This window comes from Petromyzon marinus, chromosome 73 (genome assembly GCF_048934315.1).
Source record: "Petromyzon marinus isolate PM22_M1 ecotype Great Lakes invasive population chromosome 73, UKy_Petmar_22M1.pri1.0, whole genome shotgun sequence".
NCBI classification, from domain to species: domain Eukaryota; kingdom Metazoa; phylum Chordata; class Hyperoartia; order Petromyzontiformes; family Petromyzontidae; genus Petromyzon; species Petromyzon marinus.
Window position 1 is genome coordinate 6,980,905 of NC_133739.1, and position 24,598 is coordinate 7,005,502.

Consider the following 24,598-nt stretch of genomic DNA (forward strand, 5'->3'; position numbering starts at 1 on the left):
GTTTCCTGGGGGTCGGAGATTGGATCACCGTTTTTTCCCCTAATGATGGTAATAGGTGTGGCGCTGCAGGTTACTTTTTTGATGGAGTTAAATAGAGATTTGTGATCGCAGCCCACTGAGGCAGACTCCATCTCCTCAGCAACCCACGACCACCACCCATCCTTGCAGCGCCTCACGACTGTCCGAACCTCCGAGCGAAGGTTGCGGTAAGCCTCCTCATTCTCTGACGTGGGATGCTGTAGCCGATGACAGTGGGCCTGTCGCTTTTTCTCAACCATCCTGAACACCTCCTCTGTCAGCCAGGGTCTCTGGGGAGGTCCTGACCGCGTACCCAAAGCAGACATTGCAGCCGCATGAGTCACAGTTCTAAACCTCGCCCATTTACCTTCAACATCAGGAGGAGTGGGGGACGATGCCAACCCCAGCCACAGGCGATGATGAAATTCTCACTTGCAACTTTCATCAGATAACCGAGACCAGGCCACTTTTGGTTGGAATGGGGTCCTGGGTGTACACCCACCGCTGGAGTGGAAGAATGGCAGGCACATCTTACAGATGACAAGTCGATGGTCAGAGGGCAGATCAGCTCCACGGTAGGTCCTGGTGTCAAGGACATGGGCTCGCATCCGCTGGTCCATCACTATGTAGTCCAGCAGATGTTCTTGCTTGGACCCGGCATGCATCCATGATGTTGTGTGAATGCGCCGATGCCGGAACAGCGTGTTGGTAATTACAAGTCCATGGGCTGCACAAAAATCTAGCAGCCTCCTACCGTTGTTATTAAGCTGATCCGGTCCATGCCCTCCAATCACTCCAGGCCAGGTGCCAGCATCATGACCAACTCGGGCATTGAAGTCACCCAACAAGATGACTCTATCCCGAGGGGCCACTTTAGCCAGCACCTGTGACAGGAGGTCATAGAAGGCATCTGACTCATCGGCTTTGCCTGCATCCCTCCACGGATGTTCGTCTTCGGTGGGGGCATAAGTAACCACGACCACCAATCCTCGCCTCCGATTGATGGGAAGGCAATTCCAAAGTAGCCTGGGGCTTACAGCTTCCCACACCTCACCAACACGCTCCCACGCCCCCTTCATTCTTTTGTTCAAAAGAAGAGCCACACCCTGTTGTTTGGCAGTCTCCTGCCCCGAGTAGAGAACTGTCCACCCCTCATGGTGGCAGGAGCCAGAACCGGTCCACCCGACCTCCTGAATGCCACAGAGATCCAGGCGGTACCGGTCCAGCTCCCGACAGAGGAGTGGTAGCCTCTCCTCCGCAGTGAGCATTCGAACATTCCACGTGGCCACCCGTAGTGGTTTTTCGTTGTTTCTGGAGGAGCCCCGAGTTTTGAGATTCAATCTCCTGGCTCCGCCAATTGGGGTTTGGCCAGGAGACGTCATAGACGCCTGTCCCCCCGGGGCCTCCGGCACAAGCTTATTTGTTACATATTTAAGTTTAAGTCGTAGTTTCGTGGTAATTTTTAGAAGGTGGAGGGGTTACCAGCCCCTCGCACCCGCCCAGAGCCCCCGTTTAGCCCCTGTGGTGGTCACAGACGCTATGAGGGGAAGAACCAATCGGTATTGGCCCTCCCCCCACAGCACTGTCCACGACAGAGTTGCCCGTACACATACACACACACACACACGTACACACACACCTGTACACACACTCACATGTACACACACACACATACACACGTACACATATACACACTCACCTGTACACACACATGTACACACATACACTCACTCACCTGTACACACGCACACGCACACACACTCACATGTACACCCACACATGTACACGTACACATATACACACTCACCTGTACACACACATGTACACACATACACTCACTCACCTGTACACATACACACACACACTCACTCACCTGTACACACGCACACGCACACACACTCACATGTACACCCACACATACACACGTACACATATACACACTCACCTGTACACACACATGTACACACATACACTCACTCGCCTGTTGTGAATGATGTATTACATCATACACATCACGTGAGTGATGTATCACATCATCACAACAGGTGAGTGTGTGTGTACGCAGCGCTACGTACACACACACTCACCTGTTGTGTATGATGTTATACATCACTCACCTGCTGTGTATGATGTGATACATCACTCACCTGTTGTGTATGATGTGATACATGATACACAACACACACATCTTACGTACACACACGACTCACTCACCGTACGTACACACGTCATACACACGTCATACACACGTCATACACACACATCTTGCACACGTCATAGACGCGTCATACACACGTCATACACACGGCATACGCACACACGTCATGCGCACGTCATACGTACACACATGTCATACACACACGTCATACACACGTCATACACACGTGATACGTACACACATCATACACACGTCATGCGCACGTCATACGTACACACATCATACTATGTACACACATCATGCACACGTCATACACACGTCATACGCACGTCATACACATGTCATAGACACGTCATACACACGTCATACTACGTACACACATCATACACACATCATACACACGTCATACGTACACACATCATACACACGTCATACGTACACACATTATACACACGTCATACACACATCATACTACGTACACACATCATACACACGTCATACGTACACACATTATACACACGTCATACGTACACATCATACCCACGTCATACACACGTCATACGTACACACATTATGGGTGTTGGGTGACGGGATGGCGTCATCATGTCGGTGTGTGTATGGATGGGTCCGGTGACGCGATGACGTCATCACGTCGGTGTGTGGGAGTTCGGTGACGAGATGACGTCATCACGTCGGTGCGCGGTGGTTTAGAGACGCGAAGACATCTTCACGGCGGGATGGATTCGATAACGCAATGACGTCATCAAGCGGGTGTGTGGAGCGTTCGGTGACGCGATGACGTCATCACGCCGGTGCGTGTTGGTTCGGTGACGCGATGACGTCATCACGCCGGTGCGTGTTGGTTCGGTGACGCGATGACGTCTACTCGTCTCCAAGGGTTACGAAGCCGATTTGGCCACCGCCACCACCACCAACAACAAACAAACAAACACAGCCACCACCACCAACAACAACAAACACAACAACAACAACGGTGGTGATGATGATGATGAGGTGGTGGTGGTGGTGGAGGATGTCAATGGATCGCGAGCGTCTCCCCTCACCAGCCCCGCTCGCCTCCTCCTCCTCCTCAGCTGAGGCTGAGGCTGCTGCTGAAGACGCCGCCATTGTTACTCCTCCAGCACCACGTGACGCCGCGTCTCCATGGCGACGAAGGGGGGGTGATGGGAGGGTGATGGGGGGGGTGGTGGGGGGGTGATGGGGGGGTGGTGGGGGGGTGGTGGGGGGGGGTGGTGGGGGGGTGGTGGGGGGGGTGGTGGGGGGGTGGTGGGGGGGTGATGGGGGGGTGGTGGGGGGGTGGTGGTGGGGGGGTGGTGGGGGGGGGTGATGGAGGGGTGGGGGGGTGGGGGTGGTGGGGGGGGTGGTGGGGGTGGTGGGGGGGGGGTGGTGGGGGGGTGGTGGGGGGGTGATGAGGGGGGTGGGGGGGTGGTGGGGGGGTGGTGGTGGGGGTGGTGGGGGGGTGGTGGGGGGGGTGGTGGGGGGGTGATGGGGGGGGTGGGGGGGTGGTGGGGGGGGGGTGGGGGGGGTGGGGTGGTGGGGGGGTGGTGGGGGGGTGATGGGGGGGTGGTGGGGGGGCGGTGGGGGGGGGTGATGGGGGGGGTGATGGGGGGGTGATGGGGGGGGTGATTTTGGGGGGGGGGTGATGGCTTTGATAGAATCGATTCCCCCTTAACGGCTTCACAAATCGACTCCCCGCTCACCATCACAACAGCACCGCAAGATTCGATTCCCCCGCAATCGAATCGACCTCCCCCCCTACCCCCCTCAGCCCTCTCACCATCACAACGCACCCGCCAACAAGGAATCGATTCCCTCTTAATCGCCACACCCCAACACCACACGCGATCCAAGTCGAATCGCATCGCATCACCAACCGTCACCGGCTGAGGGAGTTATCGCAATGGCGGCCGACGCGGGTCACGTCACAACGCACCCGCCAACAAGGAATCGATTCCCTCTTAATCGCCACACTCCAACACCACAAGCGATCCAAGTCGAATCGAATCGCATCACCAACCGTCAACGGCTGAGGGAGTTATCGCAATGGCGGCCGACGCGGGTCACGTCACAACGCACCCGCCAACAAGGAATCGATTCCCTCTTAATCGCCACTATCCAACACCACACGCGATCCTAGCCGAATCGAATCGCATCACCAACCGTCACCGGCTGAGGGAGTTATCGCAATGGCGGCCGACGTGGGGTCACCTTCATCCCCCACAGCTCCACCACCACCTCATCATCATCGTCCACCTCCTCCACCTCCTCCTCGACGTCCCCACGACTATCGCGACGTGCCGGGGCTGTTCTCGCTGCCGGCGGCGTTCCGCGCCTCGTCGGCCGAGGGGGGAGCCGAGGCGGCGGCGGTGAGGGAGGCGCTGAGGGCGAGGAGCAAGAGGAGCTACCTGGGACAGCTCAACGACCCTCACAGAGTGGGGCTCATCGTGAGTGTCTTAGTCACTTAGTTAGTCACTTAGTCAGTCACTCAGTCAGTCAGTCACTCAGTCAGTCACTCAGGAGCAAGAGGAGCTACCTGGGACAGCTCAACGACCCACACAGAGTGGGCCTCATCGTGAGTGTCTTAGTCACCTAGTTAGTCACTTAGTTAGTCACTTAGTCACTCAGTCACTTAGTCAGTCAGTCACTCAGTCACTCAGTCAGTCACTCAGTTAGTCACTTAGTCAGTCACTCAGTCACTCAGGAGCAAGAGGAGCTACCTGGGACAGCTCAACGACCCACACAGAGTGGGCCTCATCGTGAGTGTCTTAGTCACTTAGTCACTTGGTTAGTCAGTCACTCAGTCAGTCACTCAGTCAGTCACTCAGTCAGTCACTCAGGAGCAAGAGGAGCTACCTGGGACAGCTCAACGACCCACACAGAGTGGGCCTCATCGTGAGTGTCTTAGTCACCTAGTCACTCACTCAGTCACTTAGTCAGTCACTCAGTTAGTCACTTAGTTAGTCACTCAGTCAGTCACTCAGTTAGTCACTTAGTCAGTCACTCAGTCACTCAGGAGCAAGAGGAGCTACCTGGGACAGCTCAGCGACCCTCACAGAGTGGGCCTCATCGTGAGTGTCTTAGTCACCTAGTCACCTAGTTAGTCACCCAGTCACTTAGTTAGTCAGTCAGTCACTCAGTCAGTCACTCAGTCAGTCACTTAGTCACTCAGTTAGTCACTTAGTTAGTCACTCAGTCAGTCACTTATTCACTTAGTTAGTCACTCAGGAGCAAGAGGAGCTACCTGGGACAGCTCAACGACCCACACAGAGTGGGCCTCATCGTGAGTGTCTTAGTCACTTAGTTAGTCACTCAGTTAGTCACTTAGTTAGTCAGTCACTCAGTCACTTAGTCACTCAGGAGCAAGAGGAGCTACCTGGGACAGCTCAACGACCCACACAGAGTGGGCCTCATCGTGAGTGTCTTAGTCACTTAGTCACTCAGTCACTTAGTCACTTAGTTAGTCAGTCACTCAGTCACTCAGTCAGTCACTCAGTCAGTCAGTCACTCAGTCAGTCACTCAGGAGCAAGAGGACCTACCTGGGACAGCTCAACGACCCACACAGAGTGGGCCTCATCGTGAGTGTCTTAGTCACTTAGTTAGTCACTTAGTCACTTAGTTAGTCACTTAGTCACTCAGTCATCTAGTCACTCAGTCAGTCACTTAGTCACTCAGGAGCAAGAGGAGCTACCTGGTACAGCTCAACGACCCTCACAGAGTGGGCCTCATCGTGAGTGTCTTAGTCACGTAGTCACTCACTCAGTCACTTGTCAGTCAGTCACTCAGTTAGTCACTTAGTCAGTCACTCAGTCAGTCACTCAGGAGCAAGAGGAGCTACCTGGGACTGCTCAACGACCCTCACAGAGTGGGCCTCATCGTGAGTGTCTTAGTCACTTAGTCACCTAGTTAGTCACTCAGTCAGTCACTTAGTCACTCAGTCAGTCACTCAGTCAGTCACTCAGTCAGTCACTCAGCAGCAAGAGGAGCTACCTGGGACAGCTCAACGACCCACACAGAGCGGGCCTCATCGTGAGTGTCTTCGTCACTTAGTTAGTCACTCACTTAGTTAGTCACTTAGTTAGTCACTTTGTCACTTAGTTAGTCAGTCACTCAGTTAGTCACTTAGTCAGTCAGTCACTCAGGAGCAAGAGGAGCTACCTGGGACAGCTCAACAACCCACACAGAGTGGGCCTCATCGTGAGTGTCTTAGTCACCTAGTTAGTCACTTAGTTAGTCACTTAGTCACTCAGTTAGTCACTTAGTTAGTCACTCAGTCAGTCACTTATTCACTTAGTTAGTCACTCAGGAGCAAGAGGAGCTACCTGGGACAGCTCAACGACCCTCACAGAGTGGGCCTCATCGTGAGTGTCTTAGTCACTTAGTCACTTAGTTAGTCACTCTGTTAGTCACTCAGTCAGTCACTTAGTTAGTCACTCAGTCACTCAGTCAGTCACTCAGGAGCAAGAGGAGCTACCTGGGACAGCTCAACGACCCTCACAGAGTGGGCCTCATCGTGAGTGTCTTAGTCACCTAGTTAGTCATTCACTTAGTCACTTAGTCAGTCACTCAGTCAGTCACTCAGTCAGTCACTCAGTTAGTCACTCAGTCAGTCAGTCAGTTAGTCAGTCACTCAGTTAGTCACTCAGTCAGTCACTCAGTCAGTCACTCAGGAGCAAGAGGAGCTACCTGTGACAGCTCAACGACCCACACAGAGTGGGCCTCATCGTGAGTGTCTTAGTCACCTAGTCACTCACTTAGTCACTCAGTCAGTCACTCAGTCAGTCACTCAGTCAGTCACTCAGTCACTCAGGAGCAAGAGGAGCTACCTGGGACAGCTCAACGACCCACACAGAGTGGGCCTCATCGTGAGTGTCTTAGTCACTTAGTCACTCACTTAGTCACTCAGTCAGTCACTCAGTTAGTCAGTCACTCAGTCAGTCACTCAGTCACTCAGGAGCAAGAGGAGCTACCTGGGACTGCTCAACGACCCAGACAGAGTGGGCCTCATCGTGAGTGTCTTAGTCACTTAGTTAGTCACTCAGTCAGTCACTCAGTCACTTAGTCAGTCACTCAGTCAGTCACTTAGTCACTCAGTCAGTCACTTAGTCAGTCAGTCACTCAGGAGCAAGAGGAGCTACCTGGGACAGCTCAACGACCCACACAGAGTGGGCCTCATCGTGAGTGTCTTAGTCACTTAGTCACTCACTTAGTCACTCAGTCAGTCACTCAGTCAGTCACTCAGTCACTTAGTCAGTCACTCAGTCTTTCACTTAGTCACTCAGTCAGTCACTTAGTCAGTCAGTCACTCAGGAGCAAGAGGAGCTACCTGGGACAGCTCAACGACCCACACAGAGTGGGCCTCATCGTGAGTGTCTTAGTTAGTCACTTAGTCACTTAGTCAGTCACTCAGTCAGTCACTTAGTTAGTCAGTCAGTCACTTAGTCACTTAGTTAGTCACTCAGTCAGTCACTTAGTCACTTAGTCAGTCACTTAGTCAGTCACTCAGTCAGTCACTCACTTAGTCACTCAGTCAGTCACTTAGTCACTCAGTTAGTCACCTAGTCACTCAGTCAGTCACTCAGTCAGTCACTTAGTCAGTCACTGAATGACTGAGTGACTGAGCGAGGAGTAAGAGGAGCTACCTGGGACAGCTCAACGACCCCTTCAGAGTGGGCCTCATCGTGAGTGTCTTAGTTAGTCAGTTAGTCACTAGTCAGTCACTCAGTCACTTAGTTAGTCACTTAGTCAGTCAGTCACTCAGTCAGTCACTCAGCAGCAAGAGGAGCTACCTGGGACAGCTCAACGACCCACACAGAGTGGGCCTCATCGTGAGTATCTTTGTCACTCAGTCACTCAGTCAGTCACTTAGTCAATCAGTCAGTCACTCTGTTAGTCACTTAGTCAGTCAGTTAATCACTCAGTCAGTCACTCAGTCACTTAGTCACTCAGTCAGTCACTTAATCAGTCAGTCACTTAGTCAGTCACTCACTCAGCCACTTTGTCAGTCACGTAGTTAGTCAGTCAGTCACCCACTTAGTCACTCACTTAGTAACTCAGTCAGGCACTCAGTAACTCGGTCAGTAGCTCAGTCAGTCACTCAGTCACTCACCTTGACTGCACCCGGGCATCGATCAGCCTCCCATTGTATCTGTACCAGATGGAAATTCCTTCGGTATTCCTATTGAAAGCTTCACGAACTACGTGGTCAAAATAGATGTTAAATAATGTGGGAGCCAGAGGACATCCCTGTCGCACCCCAAGGTGTACAGGGAATGGCTCTGACTCCCGGCCACGTAGTTTTACCCGGGCCCGCTCACCATCATGAAGATCCTTAATGATCGTGAGCAGAGGGTCAGGTACTGCAAAAGCACGAAGAACAACCCAGAGCCCAGGCTTACTGATGGTATCATAGGCCTTGACCAGGTCAATAAAGCAGAGATGTAGGTCTTGTTGGAATTCCCTACACCTCTGCTGTAGCAGACGGACAGAAAATATGGCATCTGTGCAGGACCTCACCTTTCCTGAAACCGTATTGGGGCTCCGTAAGCCTCTCCTCAGCGTGCCTGGCAAGGCGATGTTGAATAATCCTTGCCAGGATCTTTCCCGGCACACTGAGGAGTGAGATGCCCCTGTAGTTGTTACAGTCTACGGTCCTCCTTAAAAAGGGGAACCACCAGGGCATCCTTCCAATCCTGCGGAACCCGTCCAGTGGTCCAGATTGTTGTTATGATGTCATATAGGGCAGTCTGTGCACAAACGCCACCCTCCCTCAGCATTTCGCTTGGGAGATCATCTCTGCCCGGTGCCTTTTCAGGTCTCAGACTCTGGATCGCCTTCAGTACTTCCTCAACAGATGGCACCTCAGCCAGCCACTCACAGGGGGTGACTTCTTCCAACATTTGAGGCACCGCAGCCTCAGCAGGGTCATCCCCACTTTGTCCCATGTTATCCAGGCTGAGGGATTTCCCCTACTCCTGGATCTCACAGAAATGCTCAGCAAATCTGCAAACCTGTTCCTGGGGGTTGGAGATTGGATCACCGTTTTTTCCCCTAATGATAGTAATAGGTGTGGCGCTGCAGGTTACTTTTTTGATGGAGTTGAATAGAGATTTGTGATCACGGGCCACTGAGGCAGACTCCATCTCCTCAGCAACCCGTGACCACCACCCATCCTTGCAGCGCCTCACGGCTCTCCAAATCTCCCAGCGAAGGCTGCGGTAAGCCTCATTCTCTGACGTGGGATTCTGTAGCCGATGACAGTGGGCCTGTCGCTTTTTCTCAGCCAGCCTGAATACCTCCTCTGTCAGCCAGGGTCTCTGGGGAGGTCTGGACCCTGTACCCAAGGCAGCCATTGCAGCTCCATGAGTCACAGTCCTAAACCTCGCCCATTTACCCTCGACATCAGGAGGAGTGGGGGGACGATGCCAACTACAGCCGCAAGCGACGTTGAAATTCTCGCTTGCAATTTTCATCAGCTAGCTGAGACCATGCCACTAAGGATTTGAATGGGGTCCTGGGTGTACACCCACCACCGGAGTGGAAGAATGGCAGGCGCATCTTACAGATGACTAGTCGACGGTCAGAGGGCAGATCAGCTCCACGGTAGGTCCTGGTATCAAGGACATGGGCTAGCATCCGCTGGTCCGTCACTATGTAGTCCAGCAGATGTTCTTGCTTGGACCCGGCATGTATCCATGATGTTGTGTGGATGCGCTGATGCCGGAACAGCGTGTTGGTAATTACAAGCCCATGGGCTGCACAAAAATCTAGCAGCCTCCTACCGTTGTTATTGAGCTGATCTGGCCCATGCCTTCCAATCACTCCAGACCAGGTGCCAGCATCATAACCAATCTGGTGCATTGAAGTCACCCAACAAGATGACTCTATCCCGAGGGGCTACTTTAGCCAGCACCTGTGACAGGAGGTCATAAAAGGCATCTGACTCATCGGCCTTGCCTGAATCCCTCCACGGATGTTCGTCTTCAGTGGGGACATAAGTAACCACGACCACCACTCCTCGCCTCTGGTTGATGGGAAGGCGAGCCCAAAGTAGCCTGGGACTTACAGCTTCCCACACCTCACCGCCACGCTCCCACGCCCCCTTCATTCTTTTGCTCAGAAGAAGAGCCACTCCCTGTTGTTTGGCAGTCTCCTGCCCCGAGTAGAGGACTGTCCATCCCTCATGGTGGCAGGAGCCAGAGCCAGTCCACCAGACCTCCTGAATACCACAGAGATCCAGGCCGTACCGGTCCAGCTCCGACAGAGGAGTGGCAGCCTCTCCTCCGCAGTGAGTGTTCGAACATTCCACGTGGCCACCCGTAGTGGTTTTTTGTTGTTCCTGGAGGAGCCCTGAGGGTAAGGATTCAGTCTCCTGGCTCCGCCAAATGGGGTTTGGCCAGGAGACGTCATAGACCCCTGTCCCCCCGGGGCCTCCGGCACAAGCTTATTAATCCAATTTTTCTGTCGTGGTTTAGCGGTTATTTATTGAAGGTGGAGGTGTTACCAGCACCTCGCACCCGTCCAGAGCCCCCATTAAGCCCCTGTGGTGGTCACAGACGCCATGAGGGGAGGAGCCAATCGGAATTGGCCCTCCCCCCACAGCACTGTCCACGACAGAGTTGCCCGTCCGGCACCACGAGGAGCTAGGCGGTTGTTTTGCCGGTCATAGTGACTGAGTGTATAAGTGACTGAGTGTATGAGTGAGTGAGTGAGTGGGTGTATGAGTGACTGAGTGTATGAGTGACTGAGTGTATTAGTGAGTGTAGGAGTGAGTGAATGACTGACTGAGCGACTGACTGAGCGACTGACTGACTGACTGACTAAGCGATTTCCCTGCCCGGCCTCCACCAGTGCCCTCTTGACTTCCCGCTCTGGACTTGACCCTCTCCTCACCACTACCACCACCACTACCACCACTACTACCACCACTACCACCACCACTACCACCACCACCACTACCACCACTACCACCGCTACCACCGCTACCACCACTACCACCGCTACCACTACTACCACCACTACCACCACTACCACCACCACTACCACCGCTACCACTACTACCACCACTACCACCACCACTACCACCACCACTACCACCACCACTACCACCACTACCACCACCGCTCCCACCACTACCACCACCACTACCACTACTACCACCACTACCACCACCACTACCACCACCACTACCACCACCGCTACCACTACCACCACCGCTCCCACCACTACCACCACCGCTCCCACCACTACCACCACTACCACTACCACCACCACTACCACCACCACTACCACCACCACTACCACCACTACCACTACCACCACCGCTCCCACCACTACCACCACTACCACTACCACCACCACTACCACCACCATCACTACCACCACTACCACCACCTCTACCACCACCTCTACCACCACCACTACCACCACTACCACCACCTCTACCACCACCTCTGCCACCACCACTACCACCACTACCACCACCACTACCACCACTACCGCCACCACTACCACCACCATCACTACCACCACTACCACCACCTCTACCACCACCTCTACCACCACCATTACCACCACTACCACCACCTCTACCACCACCTCTGCCACCACCACTACCACCACTACCACCACCACTACTACCACCACCACCACTACCACCACTACCACCACTACCACTACCACCACCACTACCACCACTACCACCACCACTGCCACCACCACTAACACCACCACTACCACCACTACCACCACCACCACTACCACCACCTCTACCACCACCACTACCACCACCACCACTACCACTACTACCACCACTACCACCACTACCACCACCACTACCACCACTACTACCACTACCACCACTACCATCACCACTACCACCACTACCACCACCACTACCACCACTACCACCACTACCACCACCACTACCACCACCACTGCCACCACCACTAACACCACCACTACCACCACCACTACCACCACTACCACCACCTCTACCACCACCACTACCACCACCACCTCTACCACCACCACCTCTACCACCACCACTACCACCACTACCACCACCACCACTACCACCACCACTACCACCACCACCACTACCACCACCACTACCACCACTACCACCACCATCACTACCACCACTACCACCACCTCTTCCACCACCTCTACCACCACCATTACCACCACTACCACCACCTCTACCACCACCTCTGCCACCACCACTACCACCACTACCACCACCACTACTACCACCACCACCACTACCACCACTACCACCACTACCACCACCACTACCACCACTACCACCACCACTGCCACCACCACTAACACCACCACTACCACCACTACCACCACCACCACTACCACCACCTCTACCACCACCACTACCACCACCACCACTACCACTACTACCACCACTACCACCACTACCACCACCACTACCACCACTACTACCACTACCACCACTACCATCACCACTACCACCACTACCACCACCACTACCACCACTACCACCACTACCACCACCACTACCACCACCACTGCCACCACCACTAACACCACCACTACCACCACCACTACCACCACTACCACCACCTCTACCACCACCACTACCACCACCACCTCTACCACCACCACCTCTACCACCACCACTACCACCACTACCACCACCACCACTACCACCACCACTACCACCACCACCACTACCACCACCACTACCACCACCACTACCACCATCACTACCACCACTACCACTACCACCACTACCACCACCACCACTACCACCACTACCACCACTACCACCACCACTACCACCACCACCACTACCACCACTACCACCACTACTACCACTACCACCACTACCACCACTACCACCACCACCTCTACCACCACCACCTCTACCACCACCACTACCACCACTACCACCACCACTACCACCACTACCACCACCACCACTACCACCACCTCTACCACTACCACCACCTCTACTACCACCACCACTACCACCACTACCACTACCACCACTACTACCACCACTACCACCACTACCACCACCACTACCACCACCTTCTGCCTGTGCCGTGTGTAGGATGACCCGGCCATGGTGCGCTGGCAGTACGCGCGGACTCACAACGTCTACCCAAACTTCCGCCCCACCGCAAAGACGTCGCTCCTGGGGCTGCTGATGAGTGTGGTGCCTATCGTGGGTCTGACTGTGTTCTTCTACAGGGACAGGGTGAGTCACTCACTCAGTCACTCACTCAGTCACTCAGTCACTCACTGAGTCAGTCACTCACTCAGTCACTCAGTCAGTCACTCAGTCAGTCACTCAGTCAGTCACTCACTCAGTCACTCAGTCAGTCACTCACTCAGTCAGTCAGTCACTCAGTCACTCAGTCAGTCACTCACTCAGTCAGTCACTCAGTCACTCAGTCAGTCACTCATTCACTCAGTCAGTCAGTCACTCAGTCACTCAGTCAGTCACTCATTCACTCAGTCACTCACTCAGTCACTCATACACTCACTCATACACTCACTCACTCATACACTCACTCACACACTCACTCACTCATACACACTCATACACTCACTCATACACTCACTCATACACTCACTCAGTCACTCACTCAGTCACTCACTCAGTCACTCACTCAGTCACTCATTCAGTCACTCATTCACTCACTCAGTCACTTAGTCACTCACTCACCCACTCAGTCACTCACTCACTCAATCACTCAGTCACTCACTCAGTCACTCACTCATACACTCACTCATACACTCACTCATAGACTCATTCACTCATACACTCACTCACTCAGTCACTCAGTCACACACTCAGTCACTCAGTCACTCACTCATGATCAAGGTGGTTCCCATCGTCCCCATGTTGACGTGTCTCTGTGTGTCTGTGTGTGTGTCTGTGTGTGTGTTTGTGTGTGTGTGTGTCTGTGTGTGTGTCTGTGTGTGTGTCTGTGTGTCTGTGTGTGTAACAGAAGAAGACCGTCGCCGCCATTGAGAGCGGCTCAGCCGACCGCACGTTCAAGATGTACGGCTGAAGCCGGCCTCCCCCACTCCGTCCACACGCGTGTCCCACCCCTCCCCCCTTGTCCACACGCGTGTCCCACCCCTCCCCCCTTGTCCACACGCGTGTCCCACCACACCCTTGTCCACACGCGTGTCCCACCACTCCCCCCTTGTCCACACGCGTGTCCCACCACACCTTTGTCCACACGCGTGTCCGACCCCCGCTTGCGTGTGATGCGAGCTTCCTGCTCCTGCCGGCTGTTGGTCGTCTTCGTCGTGTGAATGGCAATAAAACAACGCCACCCGTCTCTACCGTCTCTACTGTCTCTACTGTCTCTGTTGTCTCTACTGTGTCTACTGTGTGTCTACTGTGTGTCTCCTGTGTCTCTACTGTCTCTACCGTGTCTCTACTGTGTGTCTACTGTGTCTACTGTGTCTCTACTGTCTCTACCGTGTATACTGTGTGTCTACTGTCTCTACTGTGTCTCTACTGTGTGTCTACTGTGTCTACTGTGTGTATGTTGTCTCTACTGTGTCTCTACCGTGTATACTGTGTCTCTACTGTGTCTCTACTGTGTCTCTACTGTGTCTCTACTGTGTCTCTACCGTCTCTACTGTGTCTCTACTGTGTCTCTACTGTGTCTACTGTGTGTCTCCTGTGTCTCTACCGTGTCTCCTGTGTCTCTACTGTCTCTACCGTGTGTCTACTGTGTGTCTACGTTGTGTGTCTATGTTGTCTCTACTGTGTCTACTGTGTCTACCGTGTCTCTACTGTGTGTCTCCTGTGTCTCTACTGTGTCTACTGTGTCTCCTGTGTCTCTACTGTCTCTACCGTGTCTCCTGTGTCTCTACCGTGTATACTGTGTCTACTGTGTCTCTACTGTGTATACTGTGTCTCTACTGTGTCTCTACCGTGTCTCTACCGTGTATACTGTGTCTCTACTGTGTCTACTGTGTCTCTACCGTGTATACTGTGTCTCTACTGTGTGTCCACTGTGTCTCTACCGTGTATACTGTGTCTCTACTGTGTGTCTACTGTGTCTCTACCGTGTATACTGTACCTCTACTGTGTGTCTACTGTGTCTCTACTGTGTGTCTACTGTGTCTACTGTGTGTATACTGTGTGTCTACTGTGTGTATACTGTGTCTACTGTGTCTACTGTGTGTATACTGTGTGTCTACTGTGTCTCTACTGTGTGTCTACTGTCTATGTTGTTGTCTCTACTGTGTGTCTACTGTGTCTACTGTGTCTCTACTGTGTCTCTACCGTGTATACTGTGTCTCTACTGTGTCTCTACTGTGTCTCTACTGTGTCTACTGTGTCTCTACTGTGTGTCTACTGTGTGTCTACCGTGTATACTGTGTCTCTACTGTGTCTCTACCGTGTATACTGTGTCTCTACTGTGTCTCTACTGTGTCTCTACCGTGTATAGTGTCTCTACTGTGTCTCTACTGTGTTTCTACCGTGTATACTGTGTCTATGTTGTGTCTACTGTGTCTACCGTGTATACTGTGTATACTGTGTGTCTCCTGTCTCTACCGTGTCTCTACTGTCTGTTGTTGTGTCTCCTGTGTGTCTACTGCGTCTCTACTGTGTGTCTACTGTGTGTATGTTGTGTCTACTGTGTCTACTGTGTGTCTACTGTGTCTCTACTGTATCTCTACTGTGTCTCTACTGTGTGTCTACTGTGTGTCTACGTTGTGTATACTGTGTCTCTACTGTGTCTATGTTGTTGTGTCTACTGTGTGTCTACTGTGTGTCTACCGTGTATACTGTGTCTCTACTGTGTCTCTACCGTGTCTACTGTGTCTCTACTGTGTCTATGTTGTGTCTACGTTGTGTGTCTCCTGTGTGTCTCTACTGTGTCTCTACCGTGTCTCCTGTGTGTCTACTGTCTCTACCGTGTATACTGTGTCTACTGTGTCTACTGTGTGTCTACTGTGTCTCTACTGTGTCTCTACCGTGTCTCTACTGTGTGTCTATGTTGTGTCTACTGTGTATACTGTGTCTCTACTGTGTCTCTACTGTGTCTCTACCGTGTATACTGTGTCTCTACCGTGTATACTGTGTGTCCTGTGTGTCTACTGTGTCTACTGTGTGTCTACTGTGTCTCTACTGTGTCTACTGTGTCTACTGTCTCTGCCGTATATACTGTGTGTCTACTGTGTCTATGTTGTGTCTACTGTGTCTATGTTGTGTCTACTGTGTCTATGTTGTGTCTACTGTGTCTATGTTGTGTCTACTGTGTCTATGTTGTGTCTACTGTGTCTACTGTGTCTATGTTGTGTCTACTGTGTCTATGTTGTGTCTACTGTGTCTATGTTGTGTCTATGTTGTGTCTACTGTGTCTATGTTGTGTCTACTGTGTCTATGTTGTGTCTACTGTGCCTATGTTGTGTCTACTGTGTCTATGTTGTGTCTACTGTGTCTATGTTGTGTCTACTGTGTCTACTGTGTCTATGTTGTGTCTACTGTGTCTATGTTGTGTCTACTGTGTCTATGTTGTGTCTACTGTGTCTATGTTGTGTCTATGTTGTGTCTACTGTGTCTATGTTGTGTCTACTGTGTCTATGTTGTGTCTACTGTGTCTATGTTGTGTCTATGTTGTGTCTACTGTGTCTATGTTGTGTCTACTGTGTCTATGTTGTGTCTGCTGTGTCTATGTTGTGTCTACTGTGTCTACGTTGTGTCTACTGTGTCTATGTTGTGTCTATGTTGTGTCTACGTTGTGTCTATGTTGTGTCTACTGTGTCTACGTTGTGTCTACTGTGTCTATGTTGTGTCTATGTTGTGTCTACGTTGTGTCTATGTTGTGTCTACTGTGTCTACGTTGTGTCTACTGTGTCTATGTTGTGTATATGTTGTGTCTACGTTGTGTCTATGTTGTGTCTACTGTGTCTATGTTGTGTCTACTGTGTCTATGTTGTGTCTACTGTGTCTATGTAGTGTCTACTGTGTCTATGTGTCTACTGTGTCTATGTTGTGTCTACTGTGTCTATGTTGTGTCTACTGTGTCTATGTTGTGTCTACTGTGTCTCCTGTGTGTCTATGTTGTGTCTACGTTGTGTCTACTGTGTCTATGTTGTCTCTATGTTGTGTCTACTGTGTCTATGTTGTGTCTACTGTGTCTACTGTGTCTGTGTAGTGTCTACTGTGTCTATGTTGTGTCTACTGTGTCTACGTTGTGTCTACTGTGTCTATGTTGTGTCTACTGTGTCTACGTTGTGTCTACTGTGTCTATGTTGTGTCTACTGTGTCTCTACTGTGTCTCTACCGTGTCTCTACCGTGTCTCCTGTGTGTCTCCTGTGTGTCTACTGTGTCTATGTTGTGTGTCTACTGTGTCTATGTTGTGTCTACTGTGTCTACTGTGTGTCTACTGTGTCTATGTTGTTGTGTCTACTGTCTCCTGTGTGTCTACTGTCTATGTTGTTGTGTCTACTGTGTGTCTACGTTGTGTCTACTGTGTCTCTACTGTGTCTCTACTGTGTCTATGTTGTGTCTACTGTGTCTATGTTGTGTCTACTGTGTCTATGTTGTGTCTACTGTGTCTATGTTGTGTCTACTGTGTCTATGTTGTGTCTACTGTGTCTACTGTGTCTATGTTGTGTCTACTGTGTCTATGTTGTGTCTACTGTGTCTATGTTGTGTCTACTGTGTCTACTGTGTCTATGTTGTGTCTACTGTGTCTATGTTGTGTCTACTGTGTCTATGTTGTGTCTACTGTGTCTATGTTGTGTCTACTGTGTCTATGTTGTGTCTATGTTGTGTCTATGTTGTGTCTACTGTGTCTATGTTGTGTCTATGTTGTGTCTACTGTGTCTATGTTGTGTCTACTGTGTCTATGTTGTGTCTACTGTGTCTACTGTGTCTATGTTGTGTCTATGTTGTGTCTATGTTGTGTCTACTGTGTCTATGTTGTGTCTACTGTGTCTATGTTGTGTCTATGTTGTGTCTACTGTGTCTATGTTGTGTCTATGTTGTGTCTACTGTGTCTATGTTGTGTCTACTGTGTCTATGTTGTGTCTACTGTGTCTCTACTGTGTCTCTACCGTGTCTCTACCGTGTCTCCTGTGTGTCTCCTGTGTGTCTACTGTGTCTATGTTGTGTGTCTACTGTGTCTATGTTGTGTCTACTGTGTCTACTGTGTGTCTACTGTGTCTATGTTGTTGTGTCTACTGTCTCCTGTGTGTCTACTGTCTATGTTGTTGTGTCTACTGTGTGTCTACGTTGTGTCTACTGTGTCTCTACTGTGTCTCTACTGTGTCTATGTTGTGTCTACTGTGTCTATGTTGTGTCTACTGTGTCTATGTTGTGTCTACTGTGTCTATGTTGTGTCTACTGTGTCTATGTTGTGTCTACTGTGTCTACTGTGTCTATGTTGTGTCTACTGTGTCTATGTTGTGTCTACTGTGTCTATGTTGTGTCTACTGTGTCTACTGTGTCTATGTTGTGTCTACTGTGTCTATGTTGTGTCTACTGTGTCTATGTTGTGTCTACTGTGTCTATGTTGTGTCTACTGTGTCTATGTTGTGTCTACTGTGTCTATGTTGTGTCTATGTTGTGTCTATGTTGTGTCTACTGTGTCTATGTTGTGTCTATGTTGTGTCTACTGTGTCTATGTTGTGTCTACTGTGTCTATGTTGTGTCTACTGTGTCTACTGTGTCTATGTTGTGTCTATGTTGTGTCTATGTTGTGTCTACTGTGTCTATGTTGTGTCTACTGTGTCTATGTTGTGTCTATGTTGTGTCTACTGTGTCTATGTTGTGTCTATGTTGTGTCTACTGTGTCTATGTTGTGTCTACTGTGTCTATGTTGTGTCTACTGTGTCTATGTTGTGTCTACTGTGTCTATGTTGTGTCTACTGTGTCTATGTTGTGTCTATGTTGTGTCTACTGTGTCTATGTTGTGTCTACTGTGTCTATGTTGTGTCTACTGTGTCTACGTTTTGTCTACTGTGTCTATGTTGTGTCTATGTTGTGTCTACTGTCTATGTTGTGTCTACTGTGTCTATGTTGTGTCTACTGTGTCTATGTTGTGTCTACTGTGTCTATGTTGTGTCTACTGTGTCTATGTTGTGTCTATGTTGTGTCTACTGTCTATGTTGTGTCTACTGTGTCTATGTTGTGTCTACTGTGTCTATGTTGTGTCTACGTTGTCTATGTTGTGTCTACTGTGTCTATGTTGTGTCTACTGTGTCTATGTTGTGTCTATGTTGTGTCTACTGTGTCTATGTTGTGTCTATGTTGTGTCTACTGTGTCTATGTTGTGTCTACTGTGTCTATGTTGTGTCTACTGTGTCTATGTTGTGTCTACTGTGTCTATGTTGTGTCTACTGTGTCTATGTTGTGTCTATGTTGTGTCTACTGTGTCTATGTTGTGTCTACTGTGTCTATGTTGTGTCTACTGTGTCTACGTTTTGTCTACTGTGTCTATGTTGTGTCTATGTTGTGTCTACTGTCTATGTTGTGTCTACTGTGTCTATGTTGTGTCTACTGTGTCTATGTTGTGTCTACTGTGTCTATGTTGTGTCTACTGTGTCTATGTTGTGTCTATGTTGTGTCTACTGTCTATGTTGTGTCTACTGTGTCTATGTTGTGTCTACTGTGTCTATGTTGTGTCTACGTTGTCTATGTTGTGTCTACGTTGTCTATGTTGTGTCTACTGTGTCTATGTTGTGTCTACTGTGTCTATGTTGTGTCTACTGTGTCTATGTTGTGTCTACTGTGTCTATGTTGTGTCTACTGTGTCTATGTTGTGTCTACTGTCTCTGTGTCTATGTTGTGTCTACTGTGTCTATGTTGTGTCTACTGTGTCTATGTTGTGTCTACTGTTTCTACTGTGTCTATGTTGCGTCTCCCCCGCCGTGTCACTGGGGGAGAGACAAAGGCGGCCGGCGTGGTGGTGCTGGTGGCCACCCCCTCTGTGTGTAGCCACAGTGTCGGTAGCCTTCATTGGTGCTGCTCACAACTAACAGCACTTGCCCCTACAGCCTGTTACAGTCTTTGTGTGGGTGGGTGGATGAGTGAGTGGGTGGATGAGTGGGTGGGTGAATGAGTGAGTGGGTGAATGAGTGAGTGGGTGAATGAGTGAGTGGGCGAATGAGTGAGTGGGTGAATGAGTGGGTGAGTGAATGAGTGGGTGGGTGAATTAGTGAGTGGGTGATTGAGTGAATGGGTGGATGAGTGGGTGATTGGGTGGGTGAGTGAGTGGGTGAATGAGTGGGTGGGTGAATGAGTGAGTGGGTGAATGAGTGGGTGAGTGAATGAGTCCGGCAAAACAACCGCCTACCTCCTCGCGGTGCCGGACGGGCAACTCTGTCGTGGACAGTGCTGTGGGGGGAGGTCCAATTTCGATTGGCTCCTCCCCTCATGGCATCTGTGTCCACCACAGGGGCTATACGGGGGCTCTGGACGGGTGCGAAGGGCTGGTAACCCCTCCACCTTCAAATAATTACCACTAAACCACGAGTTAAATTGAAATATGTAACTAATAAGCTTGTGCCGGAGGCCCCGGGGGGCCAGGCGTCTATGACGTCTCCTGGCCAAACCCCAATTGGTGGAGCCAGGAGATTGAATATCTACCCTCGGGGCTCCTCCAGAAACAACGAAAAGCCACTACGGGTGGCCACGTGGAATGTTCGAACGCTCACCGCAGAGGAGAGGCTGCCACTCCTCTGTCGGGAGCTGGACCGGTACCGCCTGGATCTATGTGGCATTCAGGAGGTCCGGTGGACCGGCTCTGGCTCCTGCCACCATGAGGGGTGGACAGTCCTCTACTCGGGGCAGCAGACTGCCAAACAACAGGGTGTGGCTCTTCTTTTGAACAAAAGAATGAAAGGGGCGTGGGAGCGTGGTGGTGAGGTGTGGGAAGCTGTAAGCCCTAGGCTACTTTGGGCTCGCCTTCCCATCAACCGGAGGCGAGGAATGGTGGTCGTGGTTACTTATGCCCCCACCGAAGATGAACATCCGTGGAGGGATGCAGGCAAAGCCGATGAGTCAGATGCCTTCTATGACCTGTCACAGGTGCTGGCTAAAGTGGCCCCTCGGGATAGAGTAATCATGTTGGGTGACTTCAATGCCCGAGTTGGTCATGATGCTGGCACCTGGTCTGGAGTGATTGGAGGGCATTGGCCAGATCAGCTCAATAACAACGGTAGGAGGCTGCTAGATTTTTGTGCAGCCCATGGGCTTGTAATTACCAACACGCTATTCCGGCACCAGCGCATCCACACAACATCATGGATGCATGCCGAATTCAAGAAAGAACATCTGCTGGACTACATAGTGACGGACCAGCGGATGCAAGCCCATGTCCTTGACACCAGGACCTACCGTGGAGCTGATCTGCCCTCTGACCATCGACTAGTCATCTGTAAGATGCGCCTGCCATTCTTCCACTCCGGTGGTGGGTGTACACCCAGGACCCCATTCCAACATAAAGTGGCCTGGTCTCAGTTATCTGATGAAAGTTGCAAGCGAGAATTTCATCATCGCTTGCGGCTGGGATTGGCATTCTCTGACTCCTCCTGATGTCGAGGGTAAATGAGCGAGGTTTAGGACTGTGACTCATGCAGCTGCAATGGCTGCTTTGGGTGCACGGTCCAGACCTCCCCAGAGACCCTGGTTGACAGAGGAAGTGTTCACGATGGTTGAGAAAAAGCGACAGGCCCACTGTCATCGGCTACAGAATCCCACGTCAGAGAATGAGGAGGCTTACCGCAGCCTTCGCTCGGAGGTTCGGAGAGCCGTGAGGCGCTGCAAGGATGGGTGGTGGTCGCGGGTTGCTGAGGAGATGGGAGTCTGCCTCAGTGGCCCGTGATCACACATCTCTATTTAACTCCATCAAAAAAGTAACATGCAGCGCCACACCTATTACCATCATTAGGGGAAAAAACGGTGATCCAATCTCCGACCCCCAGGAACAGGTTTGCAGATTTGCTGAGCATTTCTGTGAGGTCCTGGGGGAGGGAAAATCCCTCAGCCAGGAAAACATCGTGGGACAAAGTGGGGATGACCCTGCAGAGGCTGCGGTGCCTCAAATAAAAGTGAGGATGACCCTGCTGAGGCTGCGGTGCCTCAAATATTGGAAGAAGTCACCCCCTGTGAGTGGCTGGCTGAGGTGCCATCTGTTGAGGAAGTACTGAGGGCGATCCGGAGTCTGAGACCAGGAAAGGCAGCGGGCAGAGATGATCTCCCAAGCGAAATGCTGAGGGAGGGTGGCGTTTGTGCACAGACTGCCCTACATGACATCATAACAACAGTCTGGACCACTAGACGGGTTCCGCAGGATTGGAAGGATGCCCTGGTGGTCCCCCTTTTTAAGAGGGGGGACCGCACAGACTGTAACAACTACAGGGGTATTTCACTCCTCAGTGTGCCGGGAAAGGTCCTGGCAAGGATTATTCAGCATCGTCTTGCCAGGCACGCGGAGGAGAGGCTTGCGGAGCCCCAATGCGGTTTCAGGAAAGGGCGGTCCTGCACAGATGCCATATTTTCTGTCCGTCTGCTACAGCAGAGGTGTAGGGAATTCCAAAAAGACCTACATCTCTGCTTTATTGACCTGGTCAAGGCCTATGATACCATCAGTAGGCCTGGGCTCTGGGTTGTTCTTTGTGCTTTTGGAGTACCTGACCCTCTGCTCATGATCATTAAGGACCTTCATGATGGTGAGCGGGCCAGGGTAAAACTACGTGGCCGGAAGTCAGAGCCATTCCCTGTTAACCTTGGGGTGCGACAGGGATGTCCTCTGGCTCCCACATTATTTAATATCTATTTTGACCACGTAGTTCGTGAAGCCTTCGATAGCTGTACCGGGGGAATCTCCATATGGTACAGATATAATGGGAGGCTGATCGATGCCCGGGTGCGGTCAAGGGATGGCTCCCTATTGCTCAACCACGTTATGTTTGCTGATGATTTGGTAATAGCTGCTCATTCAGAAGAGGAGGTGGAGACGCTGCTGCTGAGACTGGAGCGTGCCACTAAGAGATGGTGCCTTACCATCAGCCCCACCAAAACTAAGCACCTGCCTGGGTATTTTGTACCATCGGACACTACACCCCCACAACTCCCAATCGGTGATGGGGAAGTTGTGGAGTGAGTGGAGATTTTCCCATACCTGGGCAGTGTGCTTATGACCAGCTCCAGTTTAACAGCAGAGGTCTCACTCCGAATCAGTCGAGCAGCAATATCTTTTCATCGGTTGCGTAACGCTGTGTGGAAGTTACCTGGTCTGTCGCTCCGCACTAAGCTTCAGGTCTTCTCGGCCACGGTCATTCCCTCCCTTCTCTACGCTTGCGAAACGTGGACCCCCCTAATGGAGCATCTTCGCCGGTTAGAAACATTTAGGCTGGCCTGCCTACGATCCATCCTGGGTTTAACCAGACTGGATTGTGTGAGGAGCTCACAAATCCTTGAAAGATCTGGGCAAGGTCCCATCGGTGAGCTCCTCCGGCGGGCAAGGCTGCGATGGCTGGGTCATGTAGCCCGCATGCCCAGCCAACGCATGCCGAAACAGCTTTTGTTCGGCCGGATTCAGGGGGCTAAACGGGCGTGGCACGGGCTAGAGAAGAGATGGAGTGATGTGGTACAGGAGGACGTGGAGCTGAGTGGACTTGCCGATGACTGGTACCAGCGGTGTCAAGATCGGCCTCTGTGGAGGAGGCTCGTGAAGGACGCTTCTGGGCAGTTGGAGGTAGTCGCCCTCCAACAACAACGGAGGGCGGAGGAGCGACGCTCAGAACAACGAGCGGAGCGCCGGGTGGCTAAAGCACAGCAGGTTGGCATAGTAAGGGGCACAGGTGGTGCATCAGCCAGTCATCTCAGTCATCTCAGTCAGTCGATCCGTGGCACCTGCTGGGTCTGCCCCGTGACCTCCTGCCAGCCGGCGTTCGACACTTCACGTGGCCTCAAGGTGCACATAGCCTGGCACAAGCGTCGTGGTGACGTCACCGCCACTTAGTGGTGAATGGCGGTTGTTGTTGTTGTTGAGTGAATGAGTGGGTGAGTGAATGAGTGGGTCTAAACGTCGTGATTGATTGATTTTATTTTAATATAATTTCATAGTATTTCTTCATGCGTGACTTTAACCGAAAAAAAACAATGAGTAAGGAAAGTCATTCAGATGCATAACAAACGCAAACCCACGGAAATCGGGAATTCCTTTATTGAACCGGGAGAATGAAATCGAAACCCAGCGAGCGAGAGACGTTAAGCTTGATCTCTTGTTTGCAAGGGACGGGGCTGGGTTTCAAAGGCAGCAACAACAACAACAACAAAATTGGCTTTAGAAAAGAAAAGAAAATCTGATATCCCTCCCCAACTTCCACCAAAAAAAAACATACATCCGAAAGCACGCCACTAAGTGGCGATGACGTC

General features: G+C 51.4%; 2 protein-coding genes across 6 annotated transcripts in view; one reads left to right on the plus strand and one right to left on the minus strand.

Annotated features, from left to right (window-relative positions):
- Positions 1 to 3,362, minus strand: part of LOC116957384 (X-linked retinitis pigmentosa GTPase regulator-like) — a 91,360-nt gene extending 87,998 nt beyond the window's left edge. For all 5 annotated transcript variants that reach the window (XM_076055867.1, XM_076055868.1, XM_076055873.1 and 2 more), the window contains exon 1: positions 3,241 to 3,362. In XM_076055867.1, the coding sequence (XP_075911982.1) occupies positions 3,241 to 3,304 (64 nt within the window). In that variant the 5' untranslated portion in view covers positions 3,305 to 3,362. The remainder of the gene's footprint in view (positions 1 to 3,240) is intronic.
- Positions 3,363 to 4,314: 952 nt separating this feature from the next.
- LOC116957386 (NADH dehydrogenase [ubiquinone] 1 beta subcomplex subunit 4) lies at positions 4,315 to 14,527 on the plus strand. Its single transcript, XM_032979507.2, has 3 exons — positions 4,315 to 4,641; positions 13,285 to 13,431; positions 14,189 to 14,527. The coding sequence occupies exons 1-3, from the start codon at positions 4,384 to 4,386 to the stop codon at positions 14,249 to 14,251; spliced, it is 468 nt and encodes a 155-aa protein (XP_032835398.1). The 5' UTR covers positions 4,315 to 4,383; the 3' UTR covers positions 14,252 to 14,527.
- The last annotated feature ends 10,071 nt before the right edge of the window (positions 14,528 to 24,598 follow it).